Source organism: Oryctolagus cuniculus, chromosome 4, assembly GCF_051225735.1.
Source record: "Oryctolagus cuniculus isolate XC-2025 breed Fujian yellow rabbit chromosome 4, ASM5122573v1, whole genome shotgun sequence".
In the NCBI taxonomy this organism is placed as follows: domain Eukaryota; kingdom Metazoa; phylum Chordata; class Mammalia; order Lagomorpha; family Leporidae; genus Oryctolagus; species Oryctolagus cuniculus.
In genome coordinates this window covers 81,714,011-81,739,548 of record NC_142870.1, presented here as the reverse complement: position 1 = coordinate 81,739,548, position 25,538 = coordinate 81,714,011, and the positions used below count along the sequence as shown (strand labels likewise).

At 47.8% G+C, this 25,538-nt stretch overlaps 1 protein-coding gene and 1 long non-coding RNA gene across 8 annotated transcripts in view; one reads left to right on the top strand and one right to left on the bottom strand.

Moving 5' to 3' along the window:
* Positions 1 to 6,866: 6,866 nt before the first annotated feature.
* On the bottom strand, positions 6,867 to 9,033 carry LOC138849303 (uncharacterized). Its single transcript, XR_011387966.2, has 2 exons — positions 8,914 to 9,033; positions 6,867 to 6,972 (listed from the first exon to the last, which is right to left on the bottom strand). It is a non-coding gene; the product is annotated as an uncharacterized LOC138849303 (long non-coding RNA).
* A 57-nt stretch (positions 9,034 to 9,090) lies between these two features.
* The window catches only part of SNX4 (sorting nexin 4), an 88,165-nt gene continuing 71,717 nt past the window's right edge, over positions 9,091 to 25,538 (top strand). For all 7 annotated transcript variants that reach the window (XR_016233148.1, XR_016233149.1, XR_016233147.1 and 4 more), the window contains exon 1: positions 9,091 to 9,250. Coding sequence is in view for 2 of the 7 variants with exons in the window: in XM_051859213.3 (XP_051715173.2) it covers positions 9,110 to 9,250 (141 nt within the window). In the remaining 5 variants the exon portion in view is untranslated. The remainder of the gene's footprint in view (positions 9,251 to 25,538) is intronic.

Below are 25,538 nucleotides of genomic sequence, written 5' to 3'. Positions count from 1 at the left end.
GGTTATCATTGGGGCCAGCACTGTGGCGTACAGGGTAAAGCTGCCACTTGCAGTGCTGCATCCCATGTGGGTGCTCCACTTCTGATCCAGCTCTCTGCTGTGGCCTGGAAAAGCAGTGGAAGATGGCCCAAGTCCTTGGGCTCCTGGACCCACATGGGAGACCTGGAAGAAGCTCCTGGCTCCTGGCTTCAGATCGGCTCAGCTCTGGCCCTTGAGGACATTTGAGGAGTGAACCAGTGAATGGAAGATCTCTTTCTCTCCCTCTCTCTGCCTCTCTGTAACTCTGCCTTTCAAATAAAATAAATAAATCTTTCAAAAAAATGTTATCACTACAGACCCTAAATGGATAATAAAAGAAACTAACAATTTTATGCCAACAAATTCAACAACTTAGATAAAATGGACTTTTCAATTTCTTGAAAAATGAACTTTACCAAAACTGACATAAAATGAACCCAAATCTTGGGGCTGGCGCCATGGCTCACTTGGTTAATCCTCCACCTATGGCACTGGCATCCCATATCGGCGCCGGGTTGTAGTCCCAGTTGTTCCTCTTCCAGTCCAGCTCTCTGCTGTGGGAAGGCAATGGAGGATGGCCCAAGTGCTTGGGCCCTGCACCCACATGGGAGACTAGGAGGAAGCACCTGGCTCCTGGCTTCAGATCAGTATAGCTCCGGCTGTAGCGGCCATTTGGGGGGTGAACCAGTGGAAGGAAGACCTTTCTCTCTCTCTCTCTCTCTCTCACTGTCCAACTCTGCCTGTCAAAAAAAAAAAAAAAAAAAAAAAAAAAAAAAAAAAAAAAAACCAAATCTGAAAGGCCTATATGCTTTAGAGAATTTGAATCAAAACCTTTCTCACAAAAAAAGCTCTAGGGGCAAGCACGTTGGCATAGCAAGCCAAGCCACCATTTGGAACAGCCACATCCCATACTGGATGGAGTGCCTGCTTCAAGTCCTGGCTACTCTGCTTCTGATGCAGCTCCCTGCTAACATGCCTGAGAGGGAGCAGATAGTGGCTCTTGTAACTTGAGTCCCTGCCAACAACATAGCAGACCCAGAAGGAGTTCTGAGCAGAGATGAAAACAGCAAAAACTGGTGTTAGTTAAGGAAAATGTGTGTTCTCAAACATTATTAGAGGGAATGTAATTTGTTCCACATTTTTTTAAGATTTATTTATTTATTTGAAAGTCAGAGTTACACAGAGAGAGGAAAGGCCCCTGTTCCACATTTTGGAGAACAGTTTGGTGGTGCCTATTAAAGGGGGTACCCAGTCATGCACCCTCGTTTTGTAGGCCCCAGCTTCCTGTCGTAGAGCAGGGCAGGCACTGTGGCACAGCAGGTTGTCACTGCTTGGGACACCTACCCCCAGAGAGAGTGCTGCTTTGAGTCCCAGCTACTCTGTACTTCCAATCCAGCTTCCTGTAATGTGCCTGGAAACGCAGCAGATGATGGCCCAAGTGCTTGCGCCTCTGCCACCCACATGGGAGACCCAGATGGAGTTTCTGGCTCCTAGCTTCGGCCTGGCCCAGCCCTGGCTGTTATAAGACTCTGGGGAGTGAACCAGTGGGAACATGATTCTATCTTTATTATACTTATATATTTGTTTTTAAAAGGGGAGGGAAGACATTCAGAAATATAAATAGTGAAGGTGGTTGTTTCTGGGTCCTGGTGTTATGGATAATTTTAATATTCTTTTTGCTTTTTGGTATTTCTGAATTTTGAAAATGATGACTATACATTGCTTTTTTAGCAAAAATGGAACTAAAGGTCATTAGAAACATATAATATGCTTCCCTATCCATGGTACTCTTTACAAGCACTGGTGTAGATAACACTGTGGTGGGAGTATCGGCAGGGACTTTCAGTATCAAGTAGAAAGTTGGACTGGTGGGGCCGGCGCTGTGGTGCATCAGGCTAATGCCCTGGCTTGAAGTGCTGGTATCCCATATGGGCGCCAGTTCCAGACTTGGCTGCTCTACTTCCAGTCCAGCTCTCTGCCTGGGAAAGCAGTACAAGATGGCCCAAGTCCTTGGGCCCCTGCACCCGCGTGGGAGACCTGGAAGAAGCTCCTGGCTCCTGGCTTCGGATCGGTGCAGCTCCGGCCATTGCAGCCAATTTGGGAGTGAACCATTGGATGGAAGACCTCTCTCTCTCTCTCTCTCTCTCTCTCTCTCTCTCTCTCTCTCTCTCTCCTCTCTGTGTAACTCTTTCAAATAAATAAATCTTTTTTTTTTTTAAAAAGAAAGTTGGACTGACTTTTGAGTTTCCTGCTAATTGCAATTTTTATGTTTTTGCACACGTGTCACTACACAAATGCCTCTGGATATGTTAGTGAAGTCAATACATCTGCACATGTCCTAACAATGCCTTTTTTTCTATATTTTCCATGCTTTGATAGTGGGGCCTTGCCGACCCTCAGGGGCCTGTTTCCAGGGCTGGCCAGTCCCTAGGGGTGGTAAACGACGGCCTGCAGGACAAGGAGCCCCGGCCCCTTGCCCTGGCCACCTCCTTTGTCAGCCCTCTCACTGCAGCCTCATTCTCCTTCGCTAACGGTGCCGGGGCCACGCAGCAGACCACCCTGTCCTCCAGAGCCTGAAGAAGTCACTCAACCTAGCCAGTCCTAAGTGTCTGGTTCTGCCTGGCCTGTTCCCATGGAAGCTGTAAGAAAGGCCCCTGTCCATGGTTCCCCTGTGGCCTCCCTGCCCCCTGACCCACCCTAGTGGTTCCTTTGCAATCTGGTGGTTCCTCCAGGTGGTACCTCTTGCTGTGGGTATAAAACACTCCTTCCTTCACGACAGTCATCTGTGTGTGTGTCTTACCACATCCGTGTAAACCAAATCCTGGGCACCCGTAGAGTGTCGCATATGCACACAGCACCTGGACCCTCCCTTGTACGAACTTCCTTCAGTATAAACAAACACACTTAGGCTTGATTTTGTTCTGGTTTCATTCAAGTGGGTTCAGTCTGAGCCTTCTCAGAGCAGAGTCGCCGCATGATTTCTGGGGAATTATCTTGGAACATCTGGGCTGCTGTGACCAAACACCACAGCCTGGGGGGCTCAGAAACAGCGGACTTCTGTCTCACAGTTCTGGAGGCTGGAAGGTCGAGGTCAAGCTTCCAGCCAGTCTGCTGGGGCCTGAGGAGGGCTCGTTTCCCGCCCCATAGCCGTCTTCTTGCTGGGTCCTCACTGGGGGGGAAGTGGTGGATGAACTCCTGTGGGCTTCTTAGGAAAGCACTGAGCAGCAAGCATGGACTGCCAATCCCGCATTGGAGGCGCTACCCTTCCCTCATGACCTCATCACCTCCCCAAAGCCCCAAGTCCTAAAACCTCAGAGGTTAGGATTTCAGCACATGATCGGGGGTGGGGGGTGGGGAGACATAAGCATTCAGACCAGAGCTAGAATTGTGTCTGAGTGGTTGGATATGGTTGGTTGCTGGCAAGGATTGAAGAGTTGGGAGTAATTATGACTTCCTTTTTTGAACTCCTAAAAACATCTCCCACAACAAAATGCCATATGTAATAAATCCTTAGTGACTTTTAGACAGCCCTAATTTTCAAGTCTGGCAACTTCTGGATACCAAAGAAAATTCCATGTCTGGAGCATGAATTTCCGGTTCCTTTTGAGCTTGCAGAAGTACCCTCACAGGTGAAGTGCTATTACTGGATGTGTGGTGTTGGTAGAGAGGTGCCACATCATTTGTCCTGAAATACTTGGCCAATGAACTGTGCTTCCTCCCTGCCCATCAGGTCAGGTTTCCTAGTTGTAAACAACTATCTGCCTCGGAAGGCCTCTATCAAAGGGTTTTTTTTTTTTTTTTTTTTAATGTTTGTTTTTTAAGTTAGAGTTACAGAAACACCCACTGATCCACTGGTTCGCTCCCCAGATGGCCGCAACAGCCAGAGCTGAGCCAGGCTAAATCCAGGAGCCAGGAGCCAGGAGCTTCATCTGGGTTTCCCACAAGGGTGGAGGGGCTCAAGCACTTGAGCCATCTTCCACTGGTTTTCCCAGGGAGCTGGATTGGAAGTGGAGCAGCTGGGACAGGAACCCACACCCACATGGGATGCTGGGGTTACCGGCAGCAACTTTACTTGTGACGACACAACACCAGTCCTTCAAAGTACCTTTAAGTTATCTGAGAGGGAAGGAGTATTTCTTTGCTGAAGATTTTGGTAGCTGGCTTGCTGTAGGATGCTGGAGGAGTTGATCTCCTGGGAGTTCAAGGGCCCCATCTGCTGAGTTGAAATAATTGGCCCAGGGTAGTGAAGGAAGGATCCGAGTGCTTCTGCTCCTGTGCTGGGAGGCTGGGAAGAAGGCGCATGTGAAGAATTGCTCTGGGGACTCTGCTCCCAAAGAATACAGTGACACTGATAGGAAGGGGACAAATGAGATCCTGTGCTGTGAACAACAGCTGAAGTCCTCCACACTGACCCTGGGAAGGAGCGGGGAGGAGGGTGCCCTGCACACTGACCCTGGGAAGGAGGGGGGAGGAGGGTGCCCTCCACACTGACCCTGGGAAGGAGGGGGGAGGAGGGTGCCCTCCACACTGACCCTGGGAAGGAGGGGGGAGGAGGGTGCCCTGCACAGTCCCTGGCTGGTCAGCCAGGGGACAGTAGGAAGATCCCAGCAGCAGGGAGCGGAGAACCTAGATGATAGGGTGCAGCGATTTTCATATCTGTTAAATGAATGACGAAAAGAAAAAGTAAAGCATGCTGTTCAGATACAGAAGCCTGAAGTTCCTCTTGCTGGCTGAGGTGACAAGTGAGGGGCACTCATCCTTACAGCCAGCCTGGCCGGGTCGCTCTCAGGTCCCAAGGGCGAGCCCTCCCCAGTGGGGGCTGGGGGTGAGGAGGTGTCCTTCTGTTTCCAGAGTCACAATACGGCACATCTGTGTCTCTGCCTTTATGGATTTCCAAGTAAGTAATCTATCGACCTCTTTTTAAAATAATTATTTGAAAGGAGGAGAGAGAGAGAGGGAGAGAGAGAGAGGGAGAGAGAGAGAGAGAGAGAGAGAGATTGATAGATTCTTTCCTGGCTGGTTGGGCTGGGCCAGGCTGAAGCCAGGAGCCAGGAACTCCATCCAGGTCTCCCAGGTTCTGGGATCATTGTCTGCTGCCTCCCAGGTACATTAGCGGGGAGCAGAGGTAGGACTCAATCCCAGGCACTGGGAAATGGAATGCAGGCATCCCAAGCAGCCACTCAACCCGCTGTACCACACCTCGAGCCCCACTGGCCCGCTCTCTTCTTCCTTTCTTGCACACAAAGAAGTCACATAGGCCAAGAGCTTGGTTTCTGACTGTCCTACAAATCTGGGTTTGAATCTCAAGTCTTTCCTGTAGTTACTGGCTGTGTGACCTTGTTGGCTATTACCTGAGCATGCTTCTTCCTCTGTGAAATGAAGAAAATAATGCCTGCCTGGACACTGCAGGGTGGGGAGGCATGCAAAGTGCCAGCACAGGAAAACTGCAGCTGTTGTGATGCAGGCTACTGGGCAGAGCATCCCAAAGATGGACCGACTGAAGGACTGACTTCCCGCACACCAGGCTTTTTATATAAACACTAGTTGCTGTCTCTTTATCAAAAAGAATGTGTTAGTTTATAGGCAGCCCAAGGTCAAGGTGTATTATCTAATGTATATAACTATCCACTTTTTTTTTTGAAACACATTATTTTGTAATAGAGTAAAAGTAATCCATCAGATAATCTATCAGAGTTTAAATGAAAATTTCCTTAAAATCAATTCCTAGTTAGCCTAGGGAAACAAGTGGCTGGGTCCACAGCAAAGCTATGTAGAAGGATGGTCACTGCAGTGTTTGTGAAACTCAAGCTTGGATTCAATTTAAATTATAAGTATAGACCTTTATAGGATTAAATAAATCATAATAATGTTATCATAGAATGCTTTTGGCCATTAGGAAGATTATGTAGAAAGATTTACTCACATATAAAGGTGTTCTTACTGTATTAAGTAAAATGAAGTAAATTCTGAAATAGTGTTATAGAGGGTGGAGGTTAGGTCTGGCAGTTAAGACGTCCTAGTCTCGCTCTGGAGTCAGCAGACTCGACCCCAGCTGCGCCTTTTGGTTCCGGTTTCCTGCCAGTGCAGATCCTGGGAGGCCGCAGGTCATGCAAGTAGCTGGGCTGCTGCTATCCACATGGGAGACCTAGATTGAGTTCCTGGCGCTCTGCTTTGGCCCAGTGTGGTCCTGGCCATTACAGGCGTGTGGGTTCTCACCATTGGGTGAGAGCTCTGTCAGTCCGTGTCTCTGTGTCTCTGCAATAAATTTTTTAAAATGTTGAGTGGACTAATGAATGAATTAAAGTGTAAGAAAACAGGGGCTGGTGTTGTGGTACAACAGGTAAAGGCACTACCTGGGACGCAGAATCTCATGTGGATGTTGAGTCCTGGATGCTCCACTTCTTTTTGTTTTTGACAGGCAGAGTTAGACAGTGAGAGGAGAGACAGAGAGAAAGGTCTTCCTTCTGTTGGTTCACTCCCCAATTGGCTACTACGGCCGGTGCACTGCGCTGATCCAAGCCAGGAGCCAGGTGCTTTCTCCTGGTCTCCCATGTGGTTGCAGGGCCCAAGGACCTGGACAATCCTCCATTGCCCTCCCGGGCCACAGCAGAGAGCTGGACTGGAAGAGGAGCAACCAGGACTAGAACCTGGGGTGCCGGCTCCACAGGCAGAGGATTAGCCTAGTGAGCTGCGGTGCCAGCTGGCTGCTCCATTTCTGATCTAAAGCCCTGCTAATGTGCCTGAGAAAAGCAGCCCAGCTCTGGCAGTTGCAGCCATCTGGGGAGTGAGCCAGTGGATGGAAGATCGATCTCTCTCTTTCTCTCTCTCTCCCTTCTTCTCTGCAACTCTTTCAAATAAATAAGTAAATCTGGGGCCGGGGCTGGGGCTGTGGCTCACTTGTTTAATCTTCTGCTGCAGGGCCGGCATCCCACGTGGGCGCCAGGTTCTAGTTACCTGTCAAATAAAAAAAAAATAAGTAAATCTTTTTTTTTTTTTTTTTTTTGACAGGCAGAGTGGACAGTGAGAGAGAGAGAGAGAGAAAGGTCTTCCTTTGCTGTTGGTTCACCCTCCAATGGCCGCCGCGGCTGGTGTGCTGCGGCCGGCGCACCACACTGATCCGATGGCAGGAGCCAGGTACTTCTCCTGGTCTCCCATGGGGTGCAGGGCCCAAGGACTTGGGCCATCCTCCACTGCACTCCCTGGCCACAGCAGAGAGCTGGCCTGGAAGAGGGGCAAGCGGGACAGAATCTGGCGCCCCGACCGGGACTAGAACCCGGTGTGCTGGCACTGCAAGGCGGAGGATTAGCCTAGTGAGCCGCGGCGCCGGCCAGTAAACCTTTTTTAAAAAGAGTTTAAGGGGCTGGTGCTGTGGCGCAGCAGGTTAATGCCCTGGCCTGATCGGCATCCCATACGGGTGCAGGTCCGAGACCCGGCTGCTCCACTTCCCATCCAGCTCTCTGCTGTGGCCTGGGAAAGCAGTAGATGATGGCCCACGACCTTGGGCTCCTGCACCTGTGTGGGAGACCAGGAAGAAGCTCCTGGCTCCTGGCTTCAGATCGGCGCAGCTCCTGCCATTGCAGCCAATTAAGAAGTGAACCATTGGATGGAAGACTTCTCTCTCTCTCTTTTTGCCTCTCCTCTCTCTGCATAACTCTGACTTTCAAAAAAAAAATAGTTTAAAAAAATTAGGGACTGGCATTGTGGTGTAGCAGGATATACCACTGGTGATGCTGACATCCTATACAGGAGTACCGGTTCTAGTCCTGGCTATTCTGCTTCTGATCCAGCTCCCTGCTAATGTACTTGGGAAGGCAGTGGAAGATGGCCCATGTGTTTGGATCCCTGCCACCCACCTGAGAAATGCATATGAAGTTCCTGTCTCCTGGCTTTGGCCTGGTCCAGACCTGGTTGAGGTAGCCATTCAGGGAATGAACCAGCAAATGGAAGACACTTCTTTCTCTGTCACTCTGCCTTTCAAATAAATAAAATGCATCTTTAAAAAATTATTTTAGGGGCCAATGCTGTAATGCAGTGGGTTCAAGCCATGGCCTGCAGCACTGGCATCCCGTATGGGCACAGGTTCAAGTCCAGCTTCTCCACTTCTGATCCAGCTCACTGCAAATGTGCCAGGGAAAGCAGAGAATGGCCCAAGTGTTTGTGCCCCTGCACCCCTATGTGGGAGACTTAGAGGAAGCTCCTGGCTCCTGGCCTTGGCCTGGCCCAGCCCTGAGAGTTGTATCGATTTGCAGAGTGAACCAGCAGATGGAAGATTTCTCTCTCACTCCCTCCTTTCTGAAACTCTGCCTTTCAAATAAATAAATCTTTAAATATTTTTTAAAAAAATCAAATAGCTTTATAGTGTGATCCCATTTTTACTGTATATATGTATATATTTGTATGTATATATATAATACTTGAAGGGATATATATTAAATGTCATCAGGGTTGGGCCGACGCCTGCAGCTCTGGCATCCCACATGGGCATTGGTTCTAGTTGCAGCTGCTCCTCTTCTGATCTAGCTCTCTGCTGTGGCCTGGGAAAGCAGAAGATGGCCCAAGTCCTTGGGCCCGTGCACCCATATGGGAGACCAGGAGGAGGCTCCCGGCTTCGGCTTCGGCTTGGCACAGCTCTGGACATTGCAGCCACTAGGGGAGTGAATTAGTGAATCAAAGACTCCCCCCCTCACCCCCCGCTGCCTCTCTGTAGCTCTGACTTTAAAATAAATAAATAAATCTTTAAATAACAATAATAATAATTGGAGTCCAGGCAGAGGCCCAGAGAGGGGATGGTCGGACCACAGCCTTCAGCTTCCTCTGCGTCCACGGAATGGTTCCCATGCCTGCTTCTGGTGTTCACCTTCCCTGCTTGTTTCTCTCTCTCTCTGTCTTCCTTACCTCTACGAGTTCTCCTAGATTTCTGATTCTCCTGACTCGGGAGCCAAACGCTTCCTCCACCGGCCCATCTGTCACCAGTCCCGCTCGGGGAACGCACCCGGGTCGCGCCCCCCCTGGGGCGGGCTGGGAGGGGCGGGGCGGCGGCGGCCCCGGCGGCGGCGCAGGCGCACTGGGCTCGGCGCGCGGAACTGCAGCCATGGAGCAGGCACCTCCGGACCCCGAGCGGCAGCTGCAGCCTGCGCCCCTGGAGCCGCTAGGCAGCTCCGACGCTGGGCTGGAGGCTGCGGTCGGGGAGGGCGCGGACGGGGCCAAGGAAGAGGGCTCCGGGGCCGACACGGTGAGGAGGAGGGCGGCCGAGGCCTCGGGGCCTGTGTCTGGGCCTAGCGGGCTGGGCTGGGCAGGGCAGGGCAGGGCTGGGCTGGCGGAGGCTGAGGGGTTCGGCCCGGGGGGCCGCTGTGCTGGGGCTGCGGGGCCGCAGCTGCTGTGGGCGGAAGGCTCAGTGGGGACTGGGGACCCCTGGGGTGGGGGGCGAGCGTCGGCGCTGCGGGGACCCAGGGCAGGGGACGTGGGGGTGCGGCGCTGGGGCGCTGAGGCTGGAGGGGCGTGGGTTTCAGCGGTCGAGAGAAGGGCAGGCGTGGAGTTTCAGGGGCGGTGGGTTCGTGGGGGCTTGAGAGGGGAGGGGTTGGGGAGTGGGATGAGGCGCGCATCTCGGGGCTCTCAGGGTGGTTGGCCCGGTGCTACCGCCCATCAGGAAACTGAAGAACGGGTCAGGTTCAGGAGAAGATAAAATTGAAGGCACATTTTCCAAACACCTCATTTGGCTTTAATTTCTTGAATTGGGGGCGTGATTTGGAGGCTCCTCGGTGTTCCGTGTGTGTAGCCGCTTGGGACAGTTCCTGTGGTGGTGATTTTCATTTGCTAGAAAGTAAAAGGGGAAAAACGTACCGTCTTAGATTTGTAAGCGCTTCCGGTCCAAAGTGTTTTTCACGTACGTGGCGGGATTTGCAGACCACCGACCCGGAGGCTCCTGCCTTGGGCATTGCTCATCCAGTCATTTTGGGTTTTTCTTGATCGAATGGCGGGCCCCATGTTAAACTGCCCATCCGTGTGATGGATAAAGCAAAGCTGTTCATTGGATGTAGCTAGGAGGCCTCTTCGGCTTGCCACGGATTTCAGCTGAAACAGGAGTTAAAGATTTGGCCTACTGAGGAAAATACCAAGGTAGGGAGAGGAGCAGGAAGACTTGTTTACGGTATGATATGCTTGTAATTTTTCTTTAGGTTAAAAACCCATTTTTTTTTTTAGAGGAGTGCTTAGGTTGGCAGCAGCAAAATTGAGAGAACGGTGTTGAGATGCCCACATGCCCCCTGCCTGGCGGGTACTGAGCCTTCTGCAGGGGCCCAGCCCACAGCCAAGTGTGTGAGTGTGCGTTTGTTCCCTCGCTGGCAGGCCTTATCACTCCAGGTCCACAGTTTACATTAGTGCTGACTCCTCGTGTTGGACAGACCTTACCCGTGTCCACCCTTGCAATAGCCTCTCTCTCTTCATTGCCGTGAAGATCCTCAGGGCTCTGCCTGTTGGTTGGTCTTTCTCCTTAACCGCTGGCAACCAGTGATCTTACTGTTTCCGTAGTTGTGGCTTTTCCAGTCTGCCAGGGAGCTGGACTCATACTGAGATTGGCATCTTTCACTTGGTAGTGAGCGTTTGAGGTCCCTCATGGCTTTTCATGGCTGAGTAGTTCTGTTCTTTTTCGCACTGAGGAATCGTCCATTGTCTGCATGTACCAGTTTGTTTATCCATTCACTTACTGGGATACACCTTGGCACTTTGGAGTTTTGGCAGTTAGGAATAAAGCTGCTGTAAACGTGTGTGTGTACAGGTTTCTGTGTGGACATAAGTTTTTAACTCCTTTGGGTGAATGCCAAGTAGCATGATCACTGGGTCATTTGGTACCAGCATGTTTTTTGGAGAAGCTGCCAACTTGACTTTACCTTCCCACCAGAGATAAGCGAGAGTTTGTGTTCTAGACATCCTCATCAGCCGTTGGTGTTGTCGGTGTTCTGGACTTGGGCCACCGCGGATGGGGATTTCCGTGTTTTGATTGCGTTTCCCTGAGGACAGCTGATGGGGACCATCTCTGTGTGGGCTTGTTTGCTATCTGTGAATCTTTGTTGATGTGTCTGGTAGGAAGGACTTTTGCCCCTTCTAAAAATTAGGTGGTTTTTCTGTTGTTGAGTTTTACCTTTCCATTTCATTTTCCCCTAAATTTTAGAATTATTTGTGGAGTGGTCAAAGGATCTCATATTAAATGTGAGAGAAGTGTATATTCTGTCAGTGCATAAATTTGACTGTTACATGATTTCTTAATGTAGATTCTCACCCATGACATAATCTTTCTTTTGAAAATAGTGTGCATTCAAATTATATCAGTATGCAAACAAGGCTGCCACAAAATAATTAACAGTTCCTTTGAAGACTCCATCCATTCTCTTGTATTCCAGCTCCTTTCCTCCACCACAGTTAACCAGTATTCTAACTTTTTAAAATTTTATTTATTTATTTTTAAAGATTTATTTTTTTGAGAGCTAGAGTTGCAGACAGAGAGGGAGAGACAGAGAGTAAGGACTTCCATCTGTTGGTTCACTCCCCAAATGGCCGCAATGGCTGGAGCTGGGCAGATCCAAAGCCAAGAGCCAGGAGCTTCTCTGGGTCTCCCACGCGGGTGCAGGGGCCCAAGCACTTGGGCCATCTACTGCTTTCCCAGGCCATAGCAGAGAGCTGGATTGGAAGAGGAGCAGCCAGGACACAAACCAGTGCCACGTGGGATGCCGGTGCAGCAGGCAGAGGCTTAGCCCACAAAACCATAGTGCCTACCCAGTATTCTGAATTTTGTGCTGGTTAATTCTTGCTTTTGGTTATTATGTTTCCATATGTATCCCTAAACAGTGTATGAGGAGGTCTTCAAAAAGGTAATAGAAAATGTATACTGTGAGAAAACTGCATGGATTTCAATTTCTTTTTTTAATCAAATCTAAATTCTATTTTTTTCCACAAACTTTTTGAATTATTTAGGTTTTTGCTGATTTTTGAGACTACATATGTGGATTCATTTTTCTGTGATTCCCTTTCCTTTGAGATTCATCTAAAATGTGGTTTAGTTTATTTTCATGACTGCAGCCTGCCACTTTGTAGATATTCCTTTTTTTTTTTTTAAATAAATCTCACACTTAAAATTTTTTTAACTTATTTATTTGGAAGGCAAAGAGACAGAGAGACATCTCATCTGCTGTCTTACTCCCCAGATGCCCACAACAGCCAGCACTGGGCCAGGCTGAAGCTCAGAGACAGGAAGGGTGGCAGGGACCCAAGTACTTGAGCCATCACCTGCTGTGTCCCAGGGTGGGCATTAGCGGGAAGCTGGAATCAAGAGCAGGGCCAGAAGATCAGTTTAGTATACATTAAGTAAAGATTTCAACTGTTTGCACCCCCATAGAAACACAAAGTGAAATATACTGTTTGAGTACTCGTTATAGCATTAAGCCTCAATGTACAGCACATTAAGGACAGAGATCCTACATGAGGAGTAAGTGCACCGTGATTCCTGTTGTTGACTTTACAAATTGACACTCCTGTTTATGGCATCAGTAATCTCCCTATGCACCAGTCATGAGTTTCCAAGGCTATGGAAGCCCCTTGAGTTCTCCGACTCTTATCTTGTTTAGACAAGGTCATAGTCAAAGTGGAGGTTCTCTCCTCCCTTCAGAGAAAGGTACCTCCTACTTTGAAGACCTGTTCTTTCCACTGGGATCTCACTCACAGAGATCTTTTTGCCAGAGTGTCTTGGCTTTCCATGCCTGAAATACTCTCATGGGCTTTTCAGCCAGATCCGAGTGCCTTTAGGGCTGATTCTGAGGCCAGAGTGCTATTTAGGACATCTGCCATTCTATGAGTCTGCTGAGTATCTCACTTCCCATGTTGGATCACTCTCCCCTTTATTTATTCTATCGGTTAGTGTTAGCAGGTACTAGACTTGTTTATGTGCTCCCTTTGACTCTTAGTCCTTTCATTATGATCAATTGTGAACTGAAATGATTAAACATGACAATAGGTCTGATCTGATTTCATCATCATTTAAAAAAATCATCTATTATTTTTCACTTTATGTTTCTGTGTGGGAGCAAACTGTTGAAATCCTTACTTAATGTATACTAATCTGATTTTCTGTATATTAAGATAATCGAAAATGAATCTTGATGTGAATGGAAGGGGAGAGGGAGTGGGAAAGGGGAGGGTTGTGGGTGGGAGGGACGGTATGGGGGGGAAGCCATTGTAATCCATAAGTCGTACTTTGGAAATTTATATTCATTAAATAAAAGATAAAAAAAAAAAAAAAAGCAGGGCCAGGACTGTAACCTAGCTGCTCTGATATGGGGTGTGGACATCCCAAATGGCGACTTCACTACACCAAATGCTTGTCCCTCTTCCCCAAACTTTTAAAATATGTCTGTTTGAGTCTGGAACTTAGTCTGGGTCTCCCACATGGGTGGCAGGTGCCCAAGTACTTGAGCCATCTTCCACTGCTTTTCCAGCTGCATTAGCAGGAAGCTGGATCAGAAGCAGAGTAGCCAGGATTCAGACTGGCACTATTATGGGGGATGCCAGTGTTGTAAGTGGCAGCTTAACCTGCTGTGCCACAGTGCTGGTCCCCAGTTTTTTTTTCATATCCTTCAATGAGTGATCCAAGTGTCCTTACTGGTACCTCAACTGCTAGGCTAATTGCCTGTGCTATCATAAACTTTTTGAAAAACCCTCAGATGGTCTCTTGTTTTTCTCTCTGTCAGTCTTCAGTTTGCTTTTCCATTGTGATATTAGAAGCTCCTTGTCTTTCCCATTTGTATTTTTTCCCTGTGAGGAAGAGTGCCTTCATTTTTTAAAACTATGGGCATTTCTATTTAGAATAATTTGGAAAACTGAAAAAAATGAGAGGGGAATCTAATCTCTAAGAATGTAGTAATTAGGAGAAGGGAGAGGAAAAAACAAGGAATGGGGGAAAGAATACTTTTTTTTTAGGCTGAAAGATTCCATTAATTTGCAGTTAAGAGGCAGAGATAGGGGCTTATTAGCATTTGCCAGAGATCAACCATTGCCTAAAGAATTCTTAAATGCTATTTATTTATTTTTATTTGAGAGTCAGAGGGAGATCTCCCATATACTAGTTCACTCCATAAATGCCCACAAAATCTGGAGCTGGGTAAGACTGAGAACTCAGTTTGGCTCCCCTCCCCCCCCCCCCTTTTTTTTTTTAAGATTTATTTACTTATTTATTTGAAAGTCAGAGTTACACAGAGAGAGAAGGAGAGGCAGAGAGAGATGGCTGTGCTGATCCGAAGGTAGGAGCCAGGAGCTTGTTCTGGGTCTCCCACGTGGGTGCAGGGGTCCAAGGACTTGGACCATCCTCCACTGCTTTCCCAGGCCATAGCAGAGAGCCAGATCGGAAGTGGAGCAGCCGGGACTTGAACCGGTGTCCATATAGGATGCCGGTACTGGAGGTGGCGGCTCTGCTCGCTACACCACAGTGCCAGCCCCTTGGCTCTCCCTTATGAGTGACAGGGACCCAGGTACTTGAATCATCACCTGCTGCCTCCCAGGGTGTTCATGAGCAGAAAGCTGGAATGGAGAATGAAGCTAGGACTCAAATCGAGGCATTCTGGTTTAGGATGTGGGTGTCCCAAGTAGCGTCTTAACCATGGTGCCAATGCGCACCTTGAAATGATTTTTTAGGGAGAGCAGTGGAGCAAAGAGTGCTTGAAAGTTCAGGCTGGCTGTAGGCTAATCCTCTGCCTGCGGTGCCGGCACCCCGGGTTCTAATCCCGGTCGGGGCGCCGGATTCTGTCCCAGTTGCTCCTCTTCCAGTCCAGTTCTCTGCTGTGGCCCAGGAGGGCAGTGGAGGATGGCCCAAGTGCTTGGGCCCTGCACCTGCATGGGAGACCAGGAGGAAGCTCGAAGCTCCTGGCTCCTGGCTTCGGATTGGCGCAGTGCACCGGCTGTAGCAGCCATTTCGGGGGTGAACCAACAGCAAAGGAAGACCTTTCTCTCTGTCTCTCTCTCTCACTGTCTAACTCTGTCTGTCAAAAAAAAAAGGAAAGTTCAGTGCTAAGGGCCAGTGTTGTGGTATAGCAGGTTAAGTTGCAGTCTGCATTGTCCTGGCTGCTCCACTTGCAATCCAGCTCCCTGCTAAGTGCTTGGGAAAGCAGCTGAAGATGGCCCAAGTGCTTGGGCCCCTGCACCCATGTGGGAGACCTAGATGAAGCTCCTGGCTTTGGTCTGACCCACTCCTGGTTGTCGTGGCCATTTGGGGAATGAGCCAGTGAATGGAAGATCTCTTTCTCTGTTTCTCTCTCTGTAACTCTGCCTTTCAAATAAATAAATAAATCTTAAAAAAAAAAAAAAGTTCCAGTGCAAGGTAGGCATTGTAGTGCAGTGGGTTAAACTGCTGCTTGTGACACCTGCGTCTCATATCTGAGTGCCTGTGTTGAGTCCCAGGTACTTGAACTGGGAGGCAGCAGATGAAGGCCCAAGTACTTGGATTCCTGCCACCCACTTGGGAGATCCTGATGGAGTTCCTGTTTCCTGGCTTTGGCCTGGGCTAGCCCTGGCTGTTGTGGGCATTTGGGGGAGTGAACCAGTGAATGGGAGAGCATTCTCTCTCTGTCTCACTCTACCTTTCAAATAAGTAAATAAATCCTTAAAAAACGTTCCAGTGAACAATTAGCACCTTCTCTGATTGGCAGCTGAGAACTAAGTGAAGCAGAACAGAACTGTAGGGTTTAAGGAATTCTGTGACTGAGGATAACATAAAAAAGAGAACATTTATAAGCATAGTAACAGAGTCTATGAGTTTGACAGCAGCAGATGAAATCATGGTCAAAAGTTTTCTTATCCCTTCCTACCTCAGTGGCAGTGAGTTTGTTTGTTTTTTTAAGGCACCTTATGGTATAAAATTTTTCCATCATAGCCAGCATTTGTATATCATATATAGAAGTGTTGTCTCAGGAAATAGCATATAACTATTGCTTTATGCAATGCTCTTTGATATTTTTCTCTTCTGTATATTTCATTAAGAAATGTTGGTTACAAGCCACCAGATTAATTTCATGAAACATGAATGTATTGTTATTCAATTTGGAAGAGTATTTAACTTACTTGTTTTTTTTTTAAATAAAAATTAGTATTTTCTGAGAAGCTGTACTTTTGGAAAAAAATTTATTTACTTGAAATGCGGACAGGCAGGCAGGCAGGCAGGCAGAGTTCCCATCTACTGGGTTGCTCCCTAGGTGCTCATAACGGCCAAGGGTGGGCAGGGCTGAAGCTGGGGACCAGGAGCTCAATGCACATCTCCCAGGTGGGGTTCAGGAACCCAAATACTTGAAGGTCTGTAGCAGGAAGTTGAAGTCAAGACGCAGAGCACTCCAATATGTGATGCAGCATCTTAACCACTAGGACAAACTTCCACCCCTGTGCTTTCATTGTAAAAGTCTTCTTACAGAGGGGCTGGTGCTGTGGTATGGTAGGCTAAGGCTCCGCCTGCGGCACCAGAATCCCTTATGGGCGCCGATTCGTGTTCTGGCTGCTCCTTTTCCGATCCAGCTCTCTATTTATGGCCTGGGAAAGCAGTGGAGGATGGCCCAAGTGCTTGGGCCCCTGTACCCACATGGGGAACCTGGAAGAAGCTCTTGGCTTCTGGCTTCAGATCAACCCAGCTCTAGCCAATGCAGCCATCTGGGGAGAGAATCAGCGGATGGAAGAACTTTGTCTCTCCCTCTCTCTGTAACTCTGCATCAAATAAATAAATAAATAAATAAATCTTTTTAAAAAATCTCCTTACAGAAAAAGCATGAGAACCCTATTTTATGTGTCTGTCCTCTCAGAATTTGTATGCTGAAGCCTAATCCCCCAGGTGATGGTGGTTGGAGGTGGGGCTTTGGGAAATGGTTAGGTCACAAGGGCGGAGCACTCATGTGACTCCAGAGTACGCCTTTCCTCCCTCCTCTGTGAGGAAGCAGTGGAGCCCTGCACATGAAAGGGAAGCAGGCCCTCACCAGTTGCTGAGTCCACTGGCATTTTGATCTTGGACTTGTACTTAGAAGAGCTTCAAATCAGTTCTCCACGATTAGCCGCCACCTTGCCAGAATTTGAATCCCCTCTGTGTCACAGATGAGCTGTGTGACTCTGAGTGAGTTGCTTAACTTCTCTTTGCTTCAGTTTCCTCATCTATCCTTGTGATAGACCAAATATCTGTGTCCTCCAAAAATTCCTGTGTTGAAGTTCTAAGCTCTGAGGTCAGATCTTTGTTCTATCGATCACTCCCCAAATGCCTGCAGCACCCAGGGTTGTCTGAGACAGGAGAAAGCCAGGGGCCTGGAACTCCATCCAGGTCTCCCAGGTACTTGAGCTTTGTTATTTGCTGCCTCCCAGGTGCCATTTCCAGGAAGCTGTATTGGAAGCCTGTAGCTGGGACTCCCACAAGGCACTCCAGTATGGGACATGGCATCCCAAGTGGGGCCTTAACTGCAGTGGCAAACACTCAGCCCTGGACTTCATTTTTTTTTTTTTTTTTTGACAGGCAGAGTTAGGCAGTGAGAGAGACAGAGAGAAAGGTCTTCTTTCCATTGGTTCACCCCGAAACGGCCGCTACGGCTGGCGCACTGCGGCCGGCACACTGCGCTGATCCGAAGCCAGGAGCCAGGCGCTTCCTCCTGGTCTCCCATTCGGGTGCAGGGCCCAAGCACTTGGACCATCCTCCACTGCCTTCCTGGGCCACAGCAGAGAACTGGACTGGAAGAGGAGCAACTGGGACAGAATCCGGTGCCCGTATGGGATGCTGGCACCACAGGCAGAGGATTAACCAAGTGAGCCATGGCGCCGGCCCCTAACTGCTTTCATTTATAGTATTAAAAGTTGATATATAGGTTGACTGTCCCTAATCTGAAAAACCAGAAGTCAGAGCACTGACATGACCCTGCAAGTGGAAAAGTCCACACCTGACCTAATGTTGGATTGCAGTCAAAATGCAGCCATTCAGGAGCTAAGGTACTCATTATATGACATCCTCAGAAAAGCAGGCACAATAAAAATAGTTTATAAAAGTACCTTCAGCGTATGTACGTAAAGTATGTGAAACCTACATGAATTTCATGTTTAGACTTAGGTCCTATCCCCAAAATATTTCATTATGTATGTGCAAACATTACAAAGTCTAAGATTCTCTTCCCAAGTGTTTCAGGAGAGTGATGTTGAGCCTGCACTCAGGTTGGCCTTCCTTTTGTTTTTACTCTTGAAAGAGCTCCACAGGTGGACAGCAGAGCATGGCTTGGGGGAAGAATTTCTTGTGTGTACCACGGACCTTGAGCTCAGGCCCATTGTCTCTGTCAGTTATCTTTCCATCCGTAATGCCTGACATTGTGAGTGCTCAGTAAATAGTTGTAGAATTAGTAGCTTCTTATTATTCCTTCTATTACTATTCCCTACTTTATGCTTCCTTTTTACTGTCTTCACTGTTTGCAACATTTTAAATACATAAACAGGTGATTTTCATTTTCATTTGTTTAATGGGAAATAAATTTTTTAAGATTTATTTATTTGAAAGGCAGAGTTACAGAGAGAGAAGGAGAGACAGAGAAAGAGGTCTTCCATCCGCTGGTTCACTTCCCAAATGGCTGTAACGGCCGAGGGCTGGGCCAGGTCAAAGCCACGAGCCACGAACTTCTTCCAGGTCTCCCACATGGGTACAGGGGCCCAAGGACTTGAGCCATCCTCTGCTGCTTTCCCAGATACATTAGCAGGGAGCTGGATTGATAGTGGAGCAGCTGAAACTCAAACAGGTACCCATATGGGATGCCAGCACTGCAGATGGCAACTTAATCTGTTCTGCCACAGTGCCGGCCCCAGAAATAAGTTATGTCATCAGCCTTTGCAGTATATCCTTCTACTTTTATCTAATCTCAGAGTCAGGTAGTTATTTAGTCTTATATCAAGTAGAAATCAGTGATGTACGCATTAAGTATCTACGCTGAGACATTATTCCTTCATCACTCTTTAAGAGTAGTCTTCACTCTGACGGTAAGTCCAGTTTAAATACACCTATGATATGTGTCTATAATATTGTGTCTCGGGGCAGGCGCAGTAGTGTAGTGGGCTAAGCCTCCGCCTGCGACTCCAGAATCCCATATGAATGCTGGTTCAAGTCCTGGCTGTCACCATTCCAGTCCAGCTCTCTGCTTATGAAAGCAGTGGAAAATGGAAAAGCAGTAGAAAATGCTTAGGAAAGTGCTTAGGAAAGCAGTGGAAAATGGCCAAGTTCTTGGGCCCCTGCACTCATATGGGAGACCTGGAGGAAGCTCCTGGTGCCTGGCTTTGGATTAACTCAGCTGCGGCTGTAGTGGCCATCTGGGGAGTGAACCAGCAAATGGAAAACCTTTCTCTCTCTCTCTCTCCCTCTCTCTAACTCCAACTTTAACTCTAACTCTACCTCTCAAATACATAAATAAAATATTTAAAAAAAATATTATGTGTCTCTTTAAAACATGTCCCTGGTCTTAGCAGCCAGTCAGTAAGCCAAATTTCTAAATCTAATGAATGTGTCCCTTTGACAGTTATGGTATCTGTTGGGTTATTCTTGGCACTGCTCTGTGCTAATATTGACAGTATAAGCAATTTTGTGTCATTCTCGACACTTCCAGTATTATTATTGTATGCCTATTTTTGCTCTTTGGCTTATTTGTTTATTTATTTATTAAAGATACATTTATTTATTTGAAAGTCAGACATAGAGGGAGAGATCTACCATCTGCTGTTCAGTCCCCATATGGCTACAGTGACCAGGACTGGAGTCAGGCCAAAACCGGAGCTTCTTTCAGGTCTTCCACATGGGTGTCAGGGGCACAAATGCTTGGGCCATTTTCTGCTGCTTTACCCAGGCCATCAGCAGGGAGCTGGTTCAGAAATGGAGCTCTGGGACACGAACCAGCACCCATATGGGATGCCGGCATTGCAGGTGGTAGCTTTACCTGCTGTGCCACAATGCCAGCCTGGTTCTTTAGTTTTTATGATGGCCGATTTTATGCCTTTATTTTTATACCTTCATTCTACTGGATAGTATCACACAGTAAATTCATGACTTATAGCTTTATCTTTTTGGGAGATAATTTTTCATTGAAGCGGATGGTGGTAAATCAAAATGTTTGGCTGTCGGTCAAAAGGTATTTTCACACATATACATAGAATGAGGACTTTGTGCTACTGATTTTCTAATGATTTATTATTTATTTGAAAGGGAGACACACACACACACACACACAGGGAAAGAGACGGAGAGAGATCTTCTATCTGCTGGTTCACCCCCCAATAGCTGCAATGGCTGGGCTGGTCCAGGCCAAAGTCAGATCTTCCACATTGGTGGCAAGGACCCAAGTATGTGGCCCACCATCTGCTGCCTTCCCAGGCACAATAGGAAGCTGGATTGGAAATGGTGTATTGAGTGTCTGTTATGGGATGCTGGCATCACAAGTGGTGGCTTAATCCAGTGTGACACAATGCCAGCCCCATTCTCCTGATGTTGAGTGGCTTGTGCTTATATAATTTTTTGTTTTCTCTTGGTTTAATTATTTCCTTCTATCTCTTATTTGCTGTTTTAGTACATCAATATACAACAACTTATACTTTTATAAACATACCTTGTTTAACAACTGATTTTTTTTTGTTGGCTGATTCCATTCCATTTGGCCCTTAGTTCTCTGTCCTTTTCTTTATTTTCTTTGATCATTTTTACCTTTTATTTTATTTCAAAGGCAGAGAGAGAGAGAGAGAGAAAAATCTTCCATCTTCTGGTTGACTTCCTAAATGGCCACACAGTCAGGGCTGAGTCATGCCAAAGCCAGGAGTCTGGAACTCCATTAGTCTTTCACATAGGTGGCAAGGCTCTTGGGCTGTCTGCCACTGCTTTTCCAGGTGCATTAGTAGGGACCTGGGTTGGAAGCAGAACAGTCAGGACTCTGCCACTCTATGGGATTCTGGTGTCAGGTGGCAGCTTAACCCACCATGCCACAATGCTAGTCCCACCTTCTGTATTTTGAAACATTATTTTCATTTTTTAAATTTTTTTTTTTTTTTTTTTTTTTTTTTTTTTTAATAAAGGCAGAATGGGGGTGGGGGGAGGCGGAGATCTTCCATCCATTTGTTTACTTCCCAAATGGCCACAATGGCCGGAGCTGCGCCAGGCTGAAGCCAGGAGCCAAGAGCTTCTTCTGGGTCTCCCACGTGCATGGCAGGTGCCCAAGTAGGAGCTGCTTTCCAAGGTGCATTAGCAGGGAGCTGGAGCAGAAGCGGAGAGGCAGAGAATTGAACCGGTGTCCATATGGGATGCCAGGACTGTAGGCAGCAGCTTAACCTGCTACTCCATAGCGCTGGGCCCATGTTTTCATTTTATTTGAAAGGCAGAGAGAGACAGAGAGAAAACTTGTTCATCTGCTAATTCATTCTTCAAACATCACAACAGCTGGGACTGACCCAGGCCGAAACCAAGAGCCAGAAACTGAACCTGAGTCTCTTATGTGGGTGATAGGGACCTGCTGCCTTCCAGTGTGTGCATTAAAGGATGCTGGATTCAGAAGCTGAGCCAGGACTTTAACCCCAACTCTTGTTGTTGGATGCCAGCATCCCAAGCTGCATCTTTACTGTTGCAGCAAATGCTCACTCCAGTACCATACTGTTTTATACTGTTCCTTTGTAGTAAATTTTGATAATCCATAAGTGTGAGCCTTCCAATTTTGTTCTTTTTCAAGTTTGTTTTGGCTATTTAGAGTTCCTTAGAGTTTTATTTTATTTTTTAAACTTTTTTTTTTTTAAGATTTATTTATTTACTTGAAAGAGAGAGGAGAGGCAGAGAGAGAGAGAGAGAGGTCTTCCATCTGCTGGTTCACTCCCCAATTGGCCACAATGGCCAGCACTGTGCCGATCCGAAGCCAGGAGCCAGGAGCTTCTTCCAGGTCTCCCACGCAGGTGCAGGGGCCCAAGGACTTGGGCCATCTTCTACTGCCTTTCCAGGACACAGCAGAGAGCTGGATAGGAAGTGGAGCAGCAGGGTCTTGAACTGGCGCCCATATGGGATGCCAGAGCTTCAGGCCAGGGCGTTAACATGCTGCACCACAGTGCCAGCCCCTCCTTAGAGTTTTATGACTTTTGGGATGGTTTTTTTTGTTTTTGTTTTTTTGTTTTTTTTTTGACAGGCAGAGTGGACAGTGAGAGAGAGAGAGACAGAGAGAAAGGTCTTCCTTTGCCATTGCTTCACCCTCCAATGGCCGCTGTGGCCAGCGCACTGTTGCCGGCACACTGTGCTGATGCGAAGCCAGGAGCCAAGTGCTTCTCCTGGTCTCCCATGGGGTGCAGGGCCCAAGCACTTGGGCCATCCTCCACTGCACTCCCTGGCCACAGCAGAGAGCTGGCCTGGAAGAGGGGCAACTGGGACAGAATCCGGCACCCCGACTGGGACTACGGGGTGCCGGTGCAGCAGGCGGAGGATTAGCCTAGTGAGCTGCGGCGCTGGCCGGGATGGGTTTTTATATTTTGCAAGGAATGCCATTGGATTTTTGATAGGGATTGCAGTGTATATGTAGATTGAGTAGTATTGACATCCTAACAGCAGTCAATATTCCAATCTGTGAACGTGGGATGTACTTCTGTTTGTTTATGTCTTTAATTTCTTTTAGCAATATTTGTAGTTTTCATTGTACAAGTCTTTCACCACCTAAGTATCTTTTCCTTTTTTTTTTTTTTTTTTTTTTTTTGACAGAGTGGACAGAGAGAGAGACAGAGAGAAAGGTCTTCCTTTGCCGTTGGTTCACCCTCCAATGGCCGCCGCGGCTGGCGTGCTGCGGCCGGCGCACCGTGCTGTTCCGAAGGCAGGAGCCAGGTGCTTCTCCTGGTCTCCCATGGGGTGCAGGGCCCAAGCACTTGGGCCATCCTCCACTGCACTCCCAGGCCACAGCAGAGAGCTGGCCTGGAAGAGGGGCAACCGGGACTAGAACCCGGTGTGCCGGTGCCGCAAGGCGGAGGATTAGCCTAGTGAGCTGCGGCGCTGACTTCTTTTCCTTTTTAATATTACTATAAATAGAAAATATTTTGTGGCCGGCGCCGCGGCTCACTGGGCTAATCCTCCGCCTTGCGGCACTGGCACACCGTGTTCTAGTCCCGGTCCGGGCGCCGGATTCTGTCCCGGTTGCTCCTCTTCCAGGCCAGCTCTGCTGTGGCCTGGGAGTGCAGTGGAGGATGGCCCAAGTGCTTGGGCCCTGCGCCTGCATGGGAGACCAGGAGAAGCACCTGGCTCCTGGCTTCGGATCAGCGCGGTGTGCCGGCCATAGCAGCCATTGCGGGGTGAACCAACAGAAAAGGAAGACCTTTCTCTCTGTCTCTCTCATTGCTCTCTCTCTGTCCACTCTGCCTGTCCAAAAAAAAAAAAAGAATACAATTGATTTCTCTGTGTTAACTTTGCACCCAGCTACTTTGCTTAATGGATTTGCTAGTTTTTTTTTTTTTTTTTTTTTTTTTATTTGAAACGCAGAGGCAGAGAGAGAGAGAGAGAGAGAGAGAGGTCTTCCATTCTCTGGTTTACTCTCAGATGGCCACAACAGCTGGAGCTGGGCCGATCTGAAGCCAGGATCAGGAGCTTCTTCCCAGGTGCAGGGGCCCAAGGACTTGGGCCATCTTCCACTGTTTTCTGAGGCTATAGTAGAGAGCTGGATGGGAAGTGAAGCAGCTAGGACTTGAATCAGTGTCCATATGGGATGCTGGCACTGCAGGTGGCTGCTTTACCTGCTGTGCCACAATGCCACCCCACATTTACTAGTTCTAATGGTGCTTTTTATGTGTGTGACATTTTGTTTAAAATATTTATTGATTTATTTGAAAGCTGAGTGAAAGTGAGAGGGGTCGAAGAGAGGGAGGGAGAGATGTGCCATCCACTGGTTCACTCCCCAAATGCTTGCATTTGGGTGGGTTGGGCCAGGCTGCGCCAGCTCACAAGCAGGAGCCAGGAACTCCATCCAGGTCTCTTATGTGAGTGGCAGGGACTTAACTGCTGGAGCCATTATGTGCTGCCTCTCAGGCACATTAGCAGGAAGCTGGACTGAAAGCAGAGTAACCCAGACTTGAATGAAGTGCTTCAATATCGGAGGCAGGGGTCCCATCCCAAGTGTTGACTAACACACCGAACCTCAGTGCCTGTCTCTTTGTGGAATCTTTGAGGGTTCTCTACATGTAAAAATTTTTTAAAAAATATTTATTTATTTATTTAAAAGTCAGAGTTACACAGAGAGAGGAGAGGCAGAGAGAGAGAGAGAGAGAGAGAGGTCTTCCATCCGATGGTTCGTTTCCCAATTGGCTGCAACGGCCAGAGCTGCGCCAATATGAAGCCAGAAGCCAGGAGCCAGGAGCTTCTTCCCAGGCTCCCACGCAGATGCAGGGGCCCAAGCACTTGGGCCATCTCCATTGCTTTCCCAGGCCATAGCAGAGAGCTGGATCGAAAGTGGAGCAACTGGGTCTCAAACTGGTGCTCATATGGGATGCCGATGCTTCAGGCCAGGCATTAACCCGCTGTGCCACAGCACCGGCCCCTCTACATGTAAAATTATATCATCTATGAAGAGAAATAATTTTACTTGTTTGTTCATTTTGATCACCTTTTATTTCTTTTTCTTGCATAACCACTCTGGCTAGAATTTTGAATACTGTGTTGAATAGAAGAGGCAAAAGTGCTCATCCTTGACTTGTTCCTTATCTTAGTGGAAAAGTTTTAAAAAAAATTTTTTTTTTAAAGATTTGCTTATTTGAAAGATGGAGTCACAGAGGGAGAGGGAGAGATGGAGAAAGAAATAGGTATCTTCCATCCACTAAGTTCACTCCTCAAATGACTGCAACAGCCAGGTCTGGATAGGCCAAAACCAGGAGCCAGAACTCCATCCAGATCTCCCATGTGGGTGGCAGAGTCTCAAGCACTTGAGCCATCCTCTGCTGCCTTCCTAGGTGCATAAGCAGTGGATGAATTGAAAGTGCAGCAGCCGGGACTCCAACTGGCACTCTGATGTGGAACGGCAGTGTTGGAAATGGTGGCTTGACCTGCTGCACCACAGTGCAGGCCGCAGTTTTCTTTTCTTGTGGTGTCTTTGTCTTTGGTATCAGAGTAATGCTGGTCTCTCTAGGTTCAGTTAGGAAGTATTCCCTCCCTTTGGTTTTTTGGAAGAACTTGAGGATTGGCATTAGTTCTTCTTTTGCTGTTCGGTGGAATTTAGTAGTGAAGCCATTCGATTCTGGGCTTTTCTTTATTGAGAGATTTTTGATTACTGATTCAGTCTTACTAGTTTAGAGCTCTATTCAAAATTTTATTTCTTCATGATTTGGTCTTGCTAGGTTTTGTGTTTTTTGGAATTTTCCAATTTGTTGGCTTTCATAGTACTTCCTTATAACCTTCTTTCTTTCTTTCTTTTTTTTTTTTTTTTTTTTTTTGACAGGCAGAGTTAGACAGTGAGAGAGAGAGAGACAGAGAGAAAGGTCTTCCTTCTGTTGGTTCACCCCCC